Raw genomic sequence first — 18,455 nt, forward strand, 5'->3', positions numbered from 1 at the left:
CGCGCATACGAAGTTGCCTGCATGTTACGCGCTCACTATTTCGTGCATTGCATTCACGTTGAAAATCTGGAGTGAGACAAAGTAATTAGAGTGAGACAATGTTGTCTCACTGATTAGCGAATTTGCCACTTTGCTTTCTCAAATCAGTGAGAGAACATGTACATTGTTACGTAACTGTAGGAAAAGTATAATGTGCAACTGCAACTCAAGTTCAAAGTACAATTGCCTCACTCGAGAAACCATTCCGTGAGTAAGGATTTCTCTCGAGTGAGTCAATTGCTCACTTTTCTCACTAGTTGCACAAATAACTATTTTTTATTCCTGCAGTGTTTTGAAAATATGTAATTATGTTCTAATATCTTAGAAGATGATTTAAGCTAATTGGATTTTTTGTGAAAAAGTAAGAAATCAATCATGGATGATTTAGTTAAAAAAATAATTGTGATAATTTGTAATCTGTGTTCGTTAGTAACAATGTAAACTTAAGAAATGAACTGAGTCGACGGACGAAGTTGGAGGTTCAAACTTCTCAAAAAAAGTACGGAACTTTTCTATCAAGTTTAAATTTTTAATTTTCATAATTATTTCTAATTCGATTTAATCTCTTTCATCAAGATCAAGCGAAGCGCTGGCTGTGAGTACCGTACTGTTGGTATAAATCAAGAATAAGTTATTAAATTTTAATTTTCTACGAATTCGACACCTATTCTACACTTATTAAGCTTTCGTCTTGGAAGTAAGTTAATTGTTTGCTGTAGAGCAATGCAACAAAAATTACTGCCTACTTATAATAATTAGCTTCTTGTTCTGGTTTATATCCTTATCACTTGACTAACCTCAATCTTGTTATCTAAATAGAGATTAGGCCTAAGTACTAAGTATTTTGGCTTGTTCAGTTGTCAAATTGGGTACAGTTTCTTAACTGGGCTATGCTAATATCGATTTAAACTATGGATTCGATTAGTAAACCTTCATGCGATTTTTTCAACATCAGCAAGTTTGGTTGGCTAGGTTAGGTTATGATAGTTTACTAGGTTAGTCTAGTTTATTAGGTTAGTCTAATTTTGTAATAGATAGGCCTATATTTAAAAATAACGATTATTAATCAATATTTCCAATTCGATAGTTTCAATCGATATTAGCATAGCCCAGTTAAGAAACTGTACCCGTAAAGTTAACATAATGATAAGCCAAACCAGAGAAAACGCCCTATTTAATTTAATGAGCAAGGTTAAAATATTTCTTAACAGTTTTAGCCTACTAACTCATAATTAGTTGAAAGTTAATAGTATAATAACTTAAGTTAATTAGTTATAAGTATAATAGGCTAGTAGAAGTTTTTGATGTAACTTAGCCTAAGTAGTTAAAATTGTCTCGTCTTCTTGCAGTGAGACTATAGAACCCACTGCTCAAAGAAGGGAATACTGTCATGGTAGGTTGACTTATTTAAGTAACTATTATTTCTTTTGGCGAGTTTCCCTTGTAACTTAGGCCTAATTAGCTATCAAGTTATCAAGCCCTAACTTACGGTAGACCGACCCTTGACTGTTTGACCTTTTTGTTTCTTGATTTTCCAAGAAGCTAAAAAAAAACACCATAGGCCTACAAATCACACAAGGCTATAAAATGAACTTATGGATTTAAAAATAATCGATTGAAACTAAGTTATCAAATTGAAAATATTGATTAAGTTAATAAACTTATTGGGTATTTTTAATTACCATTATAAAATGAAACTGTCATAACCAAACCTAACTTACCAAACTTGCTGATAATGAAAAAATCGCATGAAGGTTTACTAATCAAATCAATAGTTTCAATTGTTATTAGCATAGCCCAGTTAAGAAATTGTTCTATTGAAACAGGGTTTTATGGAGTTTTCTCCCATTTTTGACCCCTTTAACCTAATATAAAATTTTTCAGTGACTTTGTAAACTATTTTGTTGGTTATTTAACCCTTCACGGAAGGGTGACGGATAATATGTCCGCCTAAGTGTTTGGCGATAAAGGACGGGTGGCAGATATATCCGCTCATGGTTTTTGATGTACCGGTTGGGAAGCGGATATATCCGCCTTCTCTTCAGACAGACTGGCAGGTGCTTGAGAAGTAACCAGATGTTTCGCGGCACCAAGGCGCCATTTTCCTGCTCTCTCCATGGCTGCGCTCTCTCCCGCACTTCCCCCTCTCTCCCGCGCCTACCCTCTCCCATGCACCACCCACCTCTCCGACGCTCCCCCCTCGACGTTTCGTGCTCAACACTACGTTGTCTTTATTTATTGTTTACATATTGTTCTTTATTTATTGCCTAACGTTGTCATCGTCATATCTTCAAAGACAGGTAGTGGATATATCAGCATAATTAAAATCGAGTAAACATTATTTTGACAGTATGAAGTGTTCCATTGTGTTTATTTTATGTATACTTGTATGTATAATAAAACACAAATAAGGAAAATCATTTTCCTATAATTTTTTCCCGTTCTATGTCACGATTTTTTGTCCGGGAAGGGTTAAAAAACTGAATGGCCTAAATACAGTACCGTACAGTATCCTAATTTAGTATATTTAAGGGTTGTTGTTTGTATTCCTAATGGTTACGTATGTAAAAAATTCAAGAAAACTCTAGGCCTAAATAAAAAAATCGTAAATTAATTTAAGTTATTCTTATGGAGAATGAACTGTTATTTTGATTGATTGGTTTAAGAGAAAGCAGTCCAAACCCATGTCTTATGAATGTGCAGGGAATTGAACCTGTTCCTCCCGCAACAAAATCTGAGACGCTAAGTTTAAAGACTCGCCTAACACCCACTTATGTTAGGACAAATATTTTCAACTTAACGTAACTTAATTGTAAAACTAAATTCTAAGTAGTATCAGAATTAAAACCTACTGAGAGCTAAAGGGCAACCCCCCCCCCCTCAATATATCCATTGTTTACCATTCTCTACTTCTCACCTGCCACATATGCAAGTTAGCCTATGCAAAACTAAATGGGGTATCCATGCTTACCGGTAAATTATTGATACAGTTACAGTACGTCATTCTTTTGTAAATTAAAACAATTGTATAGTAAAATTAAAACATGTTAAATAAGAAGAGAGAAAGAAAGGCCCCTGGAAGACAATCCTCTCCCCCTCATCCTGAATTATCACAGTGAGTTATGGACATCAACTTTTAACATCAGACTTGCTGTCGTACTACAGCCATATCTTAATTTAAAATTATAAATAATACTTTAATTAGTGTACTTTAAATTAAGGCTTGACATTTAGTAAATTTTAAATATTTTCAGATGGCTACTCGTTGGGGAATAATATCTGCTGGTAAAATCGCCAGTGATTTTGTTACCGCCATGAAGAGTCTTCCTTCAGAAGATCACACTATTATTGGTGTTGCTGCCCGTGACAAAGGAAGAGCAGAACAGTTTGCAAAACAGCACAAAATACCTCTCGCTTTTGGATCTTACCAAGAACTCCTTGATAATTCTGACATAGGTAACCTATTTCAATATTTAAAATCTATGATTTGCTTTTGAAAATATTATTATTATAATATGAACATATTCAATTTATTCAAATTTGTCTAAGATCGAAATTTAAAATATAACCTAAATAGGCCCAGCTTATAAATTATTCTTGCAATCTTAAATTGAGACTCAATAATCTAAAAAGCAATAACAAGCACCTTAACTAGCCATATCAACAACTGATCTTAGTGGTTGTTAAAACATTCTTTTACCGTTTAAAGTTTTCCGTAATGTTATAAAATTCTGAAGTCCATAACACTTTATTTGAGTCAAACTAAATACAAACTTTGTTTCAGAGGTTGTGTACATTGGAGTTTTGCATCCATATCATTTTGAAGTAGCTAAAATGAGTCTGGAACACGGCAAATCTGTTTTGTGTGAAAAACCGCTTTGTATGAACTTGAAAGAAACCAAACTACTTGTAGAGGTTGGTGGTTAATCTTTTTTATTAAGCCTTTTGGCTAGTCTATACAAAGAGTTCCTCAAATGTGAAACAACTATTTTATTTATAACTAAATACATTTTAAGAAAGGACATTATACAGGGCGAGTTTTAAATGAGTTCCCCCCCTACTTTTTTCTACATTTCTTAAGATATCAACTCCGGACCACGTCAGATCATTGTAGAGTAGTAAGTACTTCATTTTGACTGGGGATTGATAATTGATAATTGGTATAAATTTTTGGCCGCCATCTTGGATCCGCCATATTGGATACAAAGTTTTTTTTTCAAATATAAAGGTAGGTTCATCATTTTCAACTACTTTTTTATGCTGAACTCATTGCCGCAATCCGTTTTCGGTTATCAAGCTTTCTTGATGATTATCTTATTTAAAATTTCAATAATTCAAAAACCAAACATGCAAATGAAAAACCGATTGCGGCATTGAGTTCAGCATAAAAAATTAGTTCAAAATGATGGGTCACAACACCACCTTCATATTTAAATTAATTTGTCACATTTCAAAATGGCGGATCCAAGATGGCGGCCGAAAAAATACATCCGTCATAACCAAGTGAAAATAGGTCGACAATGAATGGTGGTGTATACTTATCTTCATCTAGCACTATTTTGAGATTATGGTCTTAGTTTGTAAATGAACAATGTTAAAATCCGGCTAAAAATAAAGTTATAAAAAGTCCTTATAACTTTAGAACGGATCAAGATTTTTAAAAACTAATTGCGGCATTGTAATCAGCGTAAAATTCTAGTTTAGAATAATGGGTCACAACCCTACCTTTACATTTGAAAAAAAAAACTTTGTATCCAATATGGCAGATCCAAGATGGCGGCCAAAAATTTATACCCAGTAAAAATGAAGTACTTACTACTCTACAATGATCTGACGTGGTCCGGAGTTGATATCTTAAGAAATGTAGATAAAAGTAGAGGGGAACTCATTTAAAAATCACCCTGTATAATATTAGGCTATAAGAAGAATGACGAAGCACCTGTGCATTTATCTCTGTACGTTCATGTGCTAATAAACATGATTTGATTTAATGATTTTATTTTATTTGATTTGGTGAATTAAAAAATAATTGTACACCTTATGTTATATACACGTATGCCTTTCTATATTGCAAGAGGTCTATCCAATCTATTTTGTGTCCAGCCCAAAAAAAAGAACTTTAAGTGAATCGGCCCTTCAGGCTTCTCATCACTAGATAACATAGGATGGGACACTTAAAAACCTAAGCCCAAGTAGGGCCTATAGCTCCCGAGGAGCATTAGTTTGTTGAATCTCATTTGCGAGCGCTAGTGTGCTTATAGCGACACATGTCACGTTCGGCGAACAACAGTGGCATGGTAGCTCAGTTGGCTAAGGCATTGTACGGGTTTTGAATCCCGTACATGTACAATCAGTATTAAGCTCAATAATGTGTGGCTTAGCTGGTGAGAGAGGCCCACCACCATAAACGGCCCCTAAATCATCTGTGTTCGGCTTGTTGACCGCATTATTTAGTTTAATGGATTGCACATAGATGTTTTTTTTTTTTCTTTATTTTGGGACACATTGTGCTATACTAAATATATTTTATTAGGCCTATAAAAGACATAAAATGAATAACAACAAAAAAGTATTTTAACAATGAAAGATTAAAAACTAATCAAAATTCATGTTACTGGCCCATGGATTAATAATATTGACAATAATTAGTTTTTCTACATACATCTGTTAAATAGTCCAAAGTTGCAAGCTTTAAATGTTGTCTTCGCAACAAAACTTATAAGCTGATGAGCAATATTAATTGTTGTACTATTTCACGGAGGTATGTAAAAAACCTATTATTGTCTTAAAAATTAGGCGTGTGGCTTAAATTGTTGAGTTTTTAAATAATTTTTTTGTTTGATAGAGGAAATCACTGTTAAATGATTTAGGTCTATTAATTATTTGCACCTTAAAGATAAAACAATAGCAAGTCAAGAATGTTTTTTATCCCACTTAAAATTATGAAATGTCAAATTCTACTCTTATATCATTTAGGTAGCCAAGAAGAAAAAGCTGTTTCTGATGGAGGCTGTATGGAGTAGATGTTTGCCAGCTTATGGATATTTGAGACAGTTACTTCTCGACAAATCAATAGGGGATCCCCTCTTTCTGGACGTCTCATTTGGAGCCAAGATCGATGTTGACAGAATATGGTTTGTTGATTGTGAATGGTTTCCTATTTTCTCTGAATTTGACTTTTACTGTATTATTTAGATTTGCATGTATTTAGAAACTCTGCAACCAAAAACCTAGTAGTCTGGATTTCTCGGTGAACTCAATAAAAAAAAAACATTATTAATTATTCATGGAACAGTTTGTTTATGGAACACTATGTTTGATTAACCCGATTTCAGATAACTAGGGTTTTACCGTACATTAAACTTAATAGAAAATATACCATTTTTGCATTTCCACAGACATTCTCTAGCCCGAGAGAACTTTTAAAACATCTTCAAGTTTACAAAGCATGACAAATTGTTCTCTCGAAAACTTTAGTAAAAAGGTCTGTAGGTATTTAGAATGTGGCAGGGACTGGCCATGTAAATCCTATGGCATAGCAGGAAATGTTGAAAGAATCCACTCTTTTCCTTTATTTAGAAAGTTACAGAGACAAAGTTGAATATCCCTTAGGGTAACCGCAGGGGGCTCACGCTTGCGTGGGTTCGTGGCCTGGGCGACCACGCGGACCCTAGCTCTCCCAGAGGGGAGGTAACTGCCCGGTGTCAGACCCGGCACTTCAGGTAGACCACAGTTATGGACGACTGGTAAGCGCCAGCCCCTTAGGGGGAGCCTCCAGTGACATTCCCTCCATTCAGGGTGGGGGGGGTGTTTAGCTCTCAGTGATGCCGTTAATTCCGCCTCTCCTCATCTACCTGTAACTGTGGTTGTGACTGAGTCCTACCTGCTGTGTTCGACTGACATTTTGTGAGGCATATCCTCGACTTTGGAAGTAGCCTCGTCCTGGGAGGTGAAATACCTAGCCCCCAGAGGGGAGGTAAATGCTCCGTGTTGGTATCGGCATTTTCAAGTTGGCCACAGACATGGTCGACTGGGCATCGGGTCCCAGTGACATTCCTTTATCCAGGATGGAGGGGTGTTTAGCTCTAGGAGAGATGGAAGTACATCATAATCTCTAACCTACCTGTGTCTGTGGTTCTTTGGGCTTCGGCCTGCTTGTTGTGTGCGACCAGCATTCAGTGGGCAGATCCTCGACTTTGGAAGTAACCTTTCCTGGAGGTGAAAACGGGCAAGTACCCGCAGCTCACGGGGACACTCAAGGGCAACGTAACTTTCCGCAGTGTGAGGGCAACGGTTTGTAGGTACTTATGCAAACCTATCCCTGTCTCTGAGCACGGACGGTATGGTTATCTTGAGTGTGGGGGGTTCTTCCCGGAACCTCAATTGAGTCAAGGGTGTCGCCACCTCTGGTGGATAGGTTCATCCGGGTGGGTCCCACTTCTATACCTGCCTCCTTTTGGGAAACCCTGATGGCCTGGCAGTGATGTTGGGTCTGACGGGCAAACGAAGTAGATCGGGTGCTGGGTCCGAGCCCGCCAGGGGTATCTGGGGATCTATCGCTCTGGATATCTCTGGTTCCCAGCAATGGGTCAGGCCTCGATCGGGCAGCGGTGTAAATGGGAGTTTGGGGTTCCCCCCGTCAGCGTGCTGATGGTCCCCTTCCTCCTGGCTATTGATGGCGGGTTCTGCCTGTCAGGGATGAGATAGGTCCCGAGTGTTGCTTGCACTAAATGCGTCGGGGCGCTCTACTATGGACCTCTAGGTTCCGACCTAGTGGAACCCAGGTGGAGTGACGCTTAAACAAGCAGCCGGAATCCCTGGTTAGGATTGAGGGGCAACCCTCTTTCCGAAGGGTCTGCTTCGGCAGCCGGCGAGCCTGATGACCTTAAGTCATTCGCCCATGATGTGCTAAAGGTTGATGCGTAAGCTTCGGCCTACATCATGGGGCCCGGGTATGTCCTGAAGGATAGGTACCGGGTAAGCAGTCAGGGGGCTTCGGCTCTCATGACAACAAATCTAAATCTAAATCTAAAATCTAATCCCTTAGGGTGGCAGGAAACTGACAAAACCAATACCTTTTTTCTAAGAGACAAAAGTTGTTAATCATTTATGGCAGGAAGAAGGAGCTCGGTGGAGGCACAGTGCTAGATCTAGGCATATACACACTTCAGATGGCAATGCTAGTGTTTGGAGGTCAGCCGTCGTCTGTTGTTGCGGCAGGTCATCTCAACACGGAAGGGGTGGATGTAGACTCTGTCACTGTGTTGACTTACCCCGCCGGAGGAACAGCTGTTTGCTCCACCCACAGCAAAGTGCAACTACCTAACACTGCTCACATTGTGGGGACCAAAGGAACCATCACTGTAAGTTAACTGTTAACTTATCAGCTGGTGGCTTTTGAAATCATTTAGTCTATTAGGATCAAATGAAACATTTTCCTCAAAACTATGATCAATGTAAACAAAATTGCAGATTTGTCTGTACACTGTGTATAATTATGAAGTCTGTCGTTACCTTTACGTTTCTCGCCTAGACTAATAATGATGTATAGTTTAATCTTATCGAAATTTCTGTTTGTCTGTGGGTGATGCCAATTTTATCTACTCCAGAAAAAAATTAGGGCACCAATCAAGATTAAAACTTGTGGCTGTATTCAATACATTTTTGAGAATCTCTTAGCTATGTAGACCTTAGTTATACCTATTCTAAAAAAAGTTAAAAAACCTGTTTTTGTACAATATTGGACACATTTTCTCCTGCAAGTTTGTTCACGTGAGTATCAATCTATCAAATACCAATCTGTCATTTCGACGAAGATCCTTTCTACAAACTATCACTCATAATTCTTTAACGTTTATCAACAAAATACTCTCATATAATACAATCTGTGCAAAATAATTGTAAACAATACTATTTTATGTCTAGATCCACTCACCCTTCTGGTCGGCAACCAAGATCATGTTTTCTCCACAGAAGGGGAAAACAGAAGAAAAGGAATTTTCTCTGCCAGAAAGTAAAGGCTCGTTCAATTTTGTCAACAGCGTTGGTCTTAGTTACGAAGCAGCAGAGGTGCGAAGATGTCTCAGAGAAGGTAACTATAAAAAATGTATGGTTTCAAAATGTACAATGATGAAATTAAAAGCATCCAAATTACTATAATAAATTTTCCAAATTTGGAGATTGCTGAAACAATCAACTATCATGGTCTCAACTTAGTTTTTCTCAAACCCTCCAATATATTCAGTGTTATTTTTAATTAGATGTTTTTAGGCGAGGTTATTATATTCATCAATCTTGTTGGCTTCACTCACCTTAATGTGTTAATCCAGGACCCGTCAAAATGTACATACCACAAAGACACAGTTATACATACACACACGAACCTAAAAATCGTGCTTATATACTCCGACGTTTCACAGGACCAAAATAATGTCCTGCTTCCTCAGGGAATGAAAAAGTTATTTCTCTCGCGCACGCGAGCCATAAGTCCTCGGGACCGAGGCCAGTCCGGATAACGGTTTGCCAGTTAAACCGACGTCCCCAAAAACTTGTTAAAACTGACAAGTTTGAACATTTAAATTCATACTGTATATGTATACAGTATTTGAATTAAATTTAGGAGAGCATTGTTGTTAGACTTGTGATCACCGGTCTAAAATATTTCCCACGAGAACAGTCGTTTCATTACCGCCCACTTCCTGCCGATCTAGTCCAGTTAAACCGATGTGCTGATAAAAATTGTCCGGTTAAAAAGATGTCATATATCCGCCGAGTGTAGTCCGGTTAAGCCAATGTCTGGTTAAAAGGTGTCCAGATAAGAGGGAGTATACTCTACTGCTGCACAATAAACATAACCCTAAACCTATAATTTTTACGTTGTTATGCAGGTTTGTTATAACCAATTTTATTTTATTTAAATATTAAGAAAAAAAATAATTGGGAAATATAATACTAAATAACATCTTGATCAGCATTGTATGTGTTATCAAATTTGCGGAAAGTAAATAAAAGAAACGTCTTAAAACACAGATTTATGCTTATACTCACAAGACGGTAAATATAAAAATAGATGGTAAGTGGTGATCAATGTTGGGTCTGATGATGATTGGAGTGTCCAATCTAAATCGATCACCACTTGCCATCTTTTTTGTATATTTACCGTCTTGTGAGTAACAGTATGAGCGTAAATATATGTTTTAAGTGTTATAAGACGTTTCTTTTATTTACTTTCCATAATATAATACTGCACTGTAGTTGGACCAAACCCTTTTACCTATTTTGTTTGTGTGTATTTTGCGTTATACATTTTCTTTCAAACTTTGAGTGCATGGGCAAATGCCACTTTCGGTACTTGTAATAAAATTGTTTTTGTATATTTCAGGACTAAAGGAGAGCCCATTGGTAACCCATGAAGACAGTCTTACACTAGCAAGACTTGAAGATGAAGTGAGAAGACAGTTAAAAGTATTCTATCCTCAAGATGACTGATAAGATAAAATATTCGTAGAGTTTTTGGAAGGCTTTTAGTTTTAACAATTAACTTCGTAAGAAGTTCATGGATCTAAAATAAATTTAATTTGTGGCTGAACATCAAAGGTACATTACAAAATTTTTGTTAACAATACAAAAAAGACACCGATTAGTAATAATTTTGTTAAGTACAGGGTGTTTAAAAAATTACTTTACAACTTTTAAAATTCATATAAAATAAATTAAACAAGGTACAGAGCTGGTTTTGGTGTTGTTTTAAAGGGAGGGAAACACATCAAGTTTTGACCCCCGTAATTCACCAGTGCCTAATAATGCCGCATAAGCCACACAAGCGCTAGCGGCAGTTACGTTGAAAATGGATGTGTTAACTGAACCAGAGTGTGCTAGCTGTGTGTTTTGGTTTGAAGAATCGAAGTTGACGACAACAGTTAAGCGTAATTTTCTGACCAAATAGGTTAAAGATCCTCCTTGGGGCAGTGAAAATCGAAATGAAACATTGCAGCATGTTTGTGATAGCCCTGAAATGAAAGTTTTTTGTGCGTTGAGCAAGTGGGAAATGTACGCCCCTCTTTTCCAAGAGAGAACCATCAGCGGGATAGTGTACCTTGATACGATGCAACAATTTTTGATGTCAAAGATCAATGATGACGACCGAGAACAAAATGTTTACTTCATGCAAGACGGCGCACCACCACACTATCTGACACGTCCGGGATTTTCTCAATGACCACTTTCCAGATCAATGGATTGGCCATGATGCGCCAATTGCATGCCCCTCCCCCCCCCCGTTCCCCTGACCTGACACGGCTAGATTTTTATCTTCTTGGGTTTCATGAAAGACAAGGTGTATGTACCTCCTTTGACGGCCACTCTACCTGAAGTTAGAGCAAGAATTAACGCTGCCGCTGAGTGTGAATTAACACCTCAAATGCTAGTGCGGGTCTGGGAAAAAATCTACTACCAATGGGATGTCTGCAGGATAACCAAACAGAATCCACCTATAAAATCTTGAAGTGTTTTCCTTTAAAACAACACCAAAACCAGCTCTGTACCTTGTTTCATTAAATTTATATGAGTTTTCAAATTTGTAAAGTCCATTTTTAAACTTTTCATTAATAAATAAGAACAAGAAGCCAAGTTTCTTAACAAAAATGTTTTAACAGGAACTGTCAGTAAAGAACTAAGTTTTCCATTGTTTATGTATTGTTAATTAGTTTAAGTATGAAAATTATTGTTCTAGTGATTGTTGAAAATAAATTTATATTCTTGTCAATGAGTTTCTTTCTTTTGCAGCAAGTATAAGACTTTTTTGTTAGATTAAAATCATATAAGGGAATTAGCCCTAGTTAACTCAATCTCCATATAGATCTGTTAACATTGGTTGCAATCAAATTTAAAATAAGAATTAATAAAATACTATAGTTCGGCCGCTTAGATAGCGACCTCCTCTAGCATCGATTAGCATTAGCGCGCAGGTCGCTATCCAAGCGACCGAACTATAGCTGTTGTAACTGTGCTTTGCAACGGGAAGAAGACACGAAACATTTTGATCTTTACATCTGTTGTATAAAACTGTTACACATTCGCCATGCTTATAGAAACAAAATTCAAGATTTATGGCCTTTGTATAAACAGCTTGTAAATCTGGTACGTAGAGGAAACCGCCATTTTGGTTTTGATTATCTTGTGTAGGCTGATATGAGAAAAACTTACCAAATTTGAGGGTTACAATTAAAACTCATATCTTGGATATTTATCAAGATTATATACACAACATTTATATTAACACCTTAACTTTAGAGACCGTCACGAACACAGCGCTAACTTCAAAACACTAGTGGGAAATAGTTTTAAAAGTTAACTATTGATATAAAACTCACATGAAGCAACTAGTGAGAAAAATGCTGCTTTTTGGTGAGTCAAATTTGATCAATTTTATTACGTTTTAAAAAGACACTTTCACACAAACTGCACATTTTTATTTGTCTACAGTTGTATTATGACAACTAAAATTTATTAAAACATTAATTGGATACAATGTTGTTCAAAAATCAAAAAGTTTGATCTTAAAGTCACTTTTATCTAAAAATATCAGGCATACTTGTTCACTAACAATTAGGACATTCCTGTAGTCATAATGAATTTTCCTACACAGGTAGGCCTTAATTTTGGTTCTGTTTAGTTGTCATTAAGGTAAAATGTTGAGAAATCAGCTGATTTTTGCAAACCAATTCAAGTGAACAAAATACCACTTTGCATGACAACTGTAGACGAATGTTTCTTTTTCAAGTTTCCAGAAATATATGAGAAAATTTTACTTAGCAGCCAGAATTTAAATTAGGCAGCATTTTCAGTGAACATAAAATAAGTAAATTGCTAAGTCAAGAAATCAAAATTAAACTAACTTCCGCAGTTCACTGTAAAAACCATTAGTCTGAATATTATGTAAATATCCCTTTAATAATTGCTTAACTAAATATTTGTACATTAATCTTACTACTTACAAAGTACAAAAAACTACATCAAATATTTACAATGCTTATTTATATTGGTCCTAGATCAAATGAGCAAGACACTTATTTTCTAGGAAGATTTTTTAAAATTAGGATCAGACTCGTTTTAGGTGATAATACACTAATCAGTCTAAAAGAAACAATTATATTGTAATAGTGTTGACCATTTATAAAAAAGTGTGTCGATTATTTGAACAAGGATAATACAAATTCTTTGAACTCATGATTTTTCATTTTGATATGCTGTAGAACTAAACGTCAATCAAATTGTGGTGAATATTTTATGTTTGTGACTTGACTTGATTATGAAAATAATACCTAGAATCAGTATCCTACTAAAGTACTATAATCAGTGCAAGAAAGCCCACTTTGTCAGGTAACTGTAGGAAAAGAGATTTTCCAATTTTCCCTTGTATCTGAGATTTACATTATGATCTAATTATCTAACATAATAATTTAGGGATTAACAGGGGTTTAAGTTCCTAACTTGTCCAGTACTAACACAATAAGAAGTACAAAGATTTAGTCATCTATAAAAGGCAAAGCCCTCACTGACTCACTGACTGACTCACTCACTCGTCACTAATTCTCCCACTTCCCATTTACCTAGGAGGCTGAAATTCGGTACACCGATTCTTTGAGCATTAAATAGGAAAACTAAGTAGTTGTTATCCTGATCAGGCTTTCGGGCTCCGCCCCGGTGGCTCTGGAGTTTCTTATGTTAGCCTTACAACAATACCTCAAAGTGTATTGAAGGGAAAAGTGAAAATAGCACATGGTTTATAATGTTAGTACTGTTAGTAGAAGATGATGTATGGCATGTTGTGTTGTAACATAGCTGGTAACGGTTTTCAAATGTTTTACAACACAAAATAGCAACTTAGAAATATTGAAAGAATTTTCTTCATCAAGCCTAATTATTAACAAAATTGTTCGTAGAAAATAGACTGAATATTATAGAAATAAATCATGATCTTGAAAAAAAAACCCAAATAAAAATGGTTTTGTTAAAAATCATACAAAATAATAAATGTACATATTATTAATATACAAAATTAAAAGTAAACAATTATTTAACTATGGCAATCCTATGAACACTTTAAGGTAACACTTAAAACACAAATAGCTTACCCGACCTACACAAACATTTAACAACAAAATTACTACCTCCCAAAAAAAAAGTTTTCTTCTTGGTTTTTTTTCAATTCCCAAGCACAATTATTTTCCCTGCATTTTATTCTCATCTAACAATATCAACTACGATATTAAATACGACTAATGCTAGCCAATGCTACTAGAACAGTACCTAACTTCAAATTTAATTTAAGTTACGTATTACCTTTGACTATTGACACATCTTCAGTATCCAATAATCAATGGTATTACATCAATTATGTACATTGAAACATGTATAATTGACCATATGATTAGAATACAGAAAATAAAGGCCATTTTCAAACAGCAAATTCAATATTAATTTTATTGAAATCAATAAATTAAAATAAAAAAAAAACGTTCACAAAAAGTGTCTCACATTTAACATACATTGGTGTTTTGTCCACCCTAATCTTACAGCGAAGACATTTAAAGTTGGTCAATAAAGTAGCGGGGAACAATAAAGTCACAGCACATTATAAACCAGCGGGTATAAAAGTGACATCGATCTCGATAACAGTAACTACTAACTTTTTGATTTTATCACATAACTAAATTACTATGACAAAGTTTAAAACGAGTACTAAACTGTACAGAGTTTCTAACTATCCACTAGGAATTGCAGCAGAGAGAGGGCTCAGCTCGGCTTGGATGACGGATGATGGTGGTCGGAGTGATCTCTTCTCATCACGATCTAATGGGCAGAGGACAGTCTTTAATCATTACAACTATATTAAAAAGCAGTGGTAATTACAACTATCTATCTATATATTAATAGGCAAGCATGTTTCTTTAAAACCTTTTTTCTCAGGTGGTGTGAATCGTAGGGAAAATCTACGCATACCGTTGGAAAGCTATTTTCCTGTAGGTGTGCAGAATCCCTTTATAAATTTAAATAGGCTCAAAGATAAGCACAAAAAATGAGTTTAAAAATTTGAAAAAATTAACATGGATCTTATGCGTTGCTATGCTGGTTACGAAATAACAACGAAATATAAACAGAAAATCAAAACAAATGGAGGAAACTCCAATCACATGTTTTATTTACAGTGTGGGGTGAAAATAGATAAGTGAGTACATTACATATTTTTGGTCGAGTTTCGACCACTGGACGACCTCTCGTATAAAATAATAGCCTTTTCTATAGCTATTGCCATGGTAATAACAGGAATAAGTTTCAGAATGGTGAACTGCGGCGTTGCCACTTATGTTTTGCTGCGGCATTGTATTTGAGGAGGATATAATAGAAGGCAATAGTCTCCATCATTACAATTTTACTGCAGGGTGTCCCAGGAAGAGGTCGCTATTTTTGATTTAATAAACCGAACGAATTAAACATGCTACAAAATAGAAACTACCAAGTCATTTAATTTACTTAAATACCGGTTATATTTAAAAATTTCAAGAGTTAATTTGAAATGGTTTTGCAAATAAAATTACTTTAATGAAAAGAAAACACACATTTACTAAGAAGTACCACCAACTTGTTCTGATTGGTTGAAATCAAGTGGTTCTGGTCATGTGTTTGTTTAAACACATTCGCTACTGATTGCCACAGACCGAGATATACATTTTAATATTACACATATTGCCAACAATCATATGACGTCACTAATCATCATATCCCCAGACCAAGTGACGACGCACATATACGACATACATCCCTACAGAGAATTTAGGGCCTTCAAACAGACCGTTACAAAGATAAAAGCTCTTTAATAACATTAGGACACCAACGCAAATATGTGACATCACTCTATTTTAATGTGACCAGTAAATGCGATGGCAGTCTATGGGTAGAAACCGGCCGTCGCATATGTGCGTCGCTGGTCCATATGAATGAAAATGTATTACTATTGCGGTGTGAACAAGTAAGTTAAGTTAACTGTGGGGTTTCAAGTTTTTATAGTGCCCCCAAATTTATGCTATACAGGTTGATTGATATAAGTCTGCCAGCTGCTTAATTCAAAAGTTATAAGAGATATAAAAAGTGTTAAATGGTAACTGCCTTGGATTTTTATTAAAAAAATTTTGGTCATTTAAGATAAATAAGAAAGATCAAAGTTGGCTGCCAAATTGGGAAAATGGCAGTTAAAATTATTTGTTAAACTTGACTAAACATTTTTCAAATAAAAATCCAAGGCAGTTACCATTTAACATTGTTAATCTTATCTTATCTTATCTTACTATCTTACTAATATTATAAATCTGAAAGTTTGTGAGTTTGTGTGTGTGTGTGTGTGTTGCTCAATCACGCATAAACTACTGGACGGATTGGGCTGAAATTTGGCATGATGATAGCTCACATTCCCGATTAACATTAAAGCATATTATTATCCCAAAAATCCTTTCGGGCTCCGCCCCAGTGGCTCTGTAGTTCCCCATGTTAACCTTATGGTTTTTCATATTTAAAAGGAATTAATGAATCTTAACAGCTGTTTCAATTAAACAAGTTGGTTTTGTTCTATGATGTCCAATAGCATAACAGTTACAAGGATTACCAACATTGTGCAGCGCTATTATTATTTTTTTTTATTTGTGACAACAGCTAATTTCCAACCAAAAGGTGAGTGAGCGTAGCGAACAAACTTCAACCTGGAGGCGAGTTAGCGTAGCGAACGAGCTAACCTGAAGGCAAGTGAGCGCAGCGAACGACCTCCAACCTAAAGGTGAGTGAGCTTAGCGAACGAACTTCAACCAGGACGTGAATGAGCCATGCGAATACTTATGAAGTTAAACGGGGCAAAGCCCGCGGGTACAGCTAGTATCTCTTATAACTTTTGAATGAAACAGCTGGCAAACTTATATCAATCACCCTGTATAAAAGGCTGTAGATAATCTGTCATAACGTTCAATATTACAATTAAATATAAGGAAGTGGACAGCCGCATCAGTACAATTTTAAGGCAGTGGAAAAACATTATAGTTACAGTAGACCCCCTTAACCGACCCAAATGGGCCGGCACTAAGTCAGATAACTCAAAAGGTCGGTTAAAACGGGCAACCCCTAAAATCACAACATAATGAAGTGCCATTTAATTGGAATTATATAATCATTATTTTGAAGTCATACTTGCATTATTTATAAAATAAACTACTAAACTACTCTTATCTCATTTTTTGTATTGATAGAAAAGTCACAAATAGCCTAAAAACAAAACACGGTTAAGTCAAATAGGCCTACTTTCAGTGGAATATATTATAATACTAGGCAAGAGCCAATAAATTTCATGTTTTAATAACTTTAGTACTTCAATGTATTAATTGATACTTTCCAAATCCATTGTAATACAGTACAGAACCTTTTGTCGAAACTAAAGATACAATCAACCATTTTGTTACAAGACCGGGTGTTTATCTTGACCTTGGAGTTGTTAACCCCCCTTCCCTGCCCTCCCTACAAGTTGCGTTGTTGTTTACTCCAGGGATAAGAAAATCAGATCTCAAAATCGTAACGCACTTTATGATGTTATAAATTTGCCGCACAGATAACAAATCAGATCAAGAACAGTAAGCCAATTCTGTCAGGAATTGGATTTTGAGGTTTCATCCGTATTTATAGATTCTTTAAAAACTATATTTGTTTCTTTGTATCATTCGCCTAATGGTAGACCTTTGGAGTTTTTAAGGATTTTGGATGTTTTTTTACCTTTTATAACTCAGTGGAACAACTATAATATTGTCATCGGTGGTGATTTCAACCACAATTTTGATGTTACTAAAAGCAAAAGAAATGTAAAAAACTTGTTAAATCTATTTAAACAGTACAACTTTTATCATTTAAATAATTCACCAACTAGAGGCACAAACTGTCTAGATAATGTGTTTGTAAACCAAAAATCTGCTAGGCTCTCTTTTTTAAGTTTGTTCAAATTTCCTTTTTCGGACCATGATGGAATTATTGTTAATATGCAGAATGAACCATTAGTTATAGATAATACATCTCATTTAGTCTCAAAAGATCCCATTCAGTTTTATCTGCCTATTAAAAGTCATGTACATCTGTCTCTAAAATTGTCTACTTATGATTGGCTATCTTTAATGTCCAAGTCTGAGAGTAGTAGTGCTAATATGCAGTTCCAATGTTTATTTAATATACTAATCAACAATATTAATTATTTTATGGTCCCAAATAAAAATAAAGGTAAACTATTCAAACCTAAGTATTTGAACAAACTGAACAAGGGATGGTATACTAAAGAGTTGGGTCAAATGAAAGAAAGGCTATTGTGTTTGTATAGTTTGCTTAAAGATACT

General features: G+C 35.6%; 2 protein-coding genes across 6 annotated transcripts in view; one reads left to right on the forward strand and one right to left on the reverse strand.

Moving 5' to 3' along the window:
• The first annotated feature begins 505 nt into the window (after positions 1-505).
• LOC128993335 (trans-1,2-dihydrobenzene-1,2-diol dehydrogenase-like) lies at positions 506-11,803 on the forward strand. 3 transcript variants are annotated; one of them, XM_054417167.1, is made up of 8 exons: positions 506-736; positions 1,389-1,432; positions 3,294-3,495; positions 3,824-3,954; positions 6,016-6,173; positions 8,156-8,402; positions 8,965-9,130; positions 10,421-11,803. In XM_054417167.1, the coding sequence occupies exons 2-8, from the start codon at positions 1,430-1,432 to the stop codon at positions 10,525-10,527; spliced, it is 1,014 nt and encodes a 337-aa protein (XP_054273142.1). In that variant the 5' UTR covers positions 506-736; positions 1,389-1,429; the 3' UTR covers positions 10,528-11,803. The 3 variants fall into 3 exon arrangements, with proteins under 3 accessions (XP_054273142.1, XP_054273143.1, XP_054273144.1); XM_054417168.1 differs by lacking the exon at positions 1,389-1,432; XM_054417169.1 differs by lacking the exon at positions 1,389-1,432 and having other exon boundaries at positions 506-634.
• Positions 11,804-14,494: 2,691 nt separating this feature from the next.
• Positions 14,495-18,455, reverse strand: part of LOC128992055 (protein AF-10-like) — a 37,404-nt gene continuing 33,443 nt past the window's right edge. For all 3 annotated transcript variants that reach the window (XM_054415437.1, XM_054415436.1, XM_054415435.1), the window contains exon 16: positions 14,495-14,892. In XM_054415437.1, coding sequence (XP_054271412.1) covers positions 14,836-14,892 — 57 coding nt within the window. In that variant the 3' untranslated portion in view covers positions 14,495-14,835. The remainder of the gene's footprint in view (positions 14,893-18,455) is intronic.

The sequence above is a fragment of the Macrosteles quadrilineatus genome, unplaced genomic scaffold (assembly GCF_028750875.1).
Source record: "Macrosteles quadrilineatus isolate MER2022 unplaced genomic scaffold, UCM_ALF_1.0 Scaffold_4__1_contigs__length_99947679, whole genome shotgun sequence".
Classification (NCBI taxonomy): Eukaryota; Metazoa; Arthropoda; class Insecta; order Hemiptera; family Cicadellidae; genus Macrosteles; species Macrosteles quadrilineatus.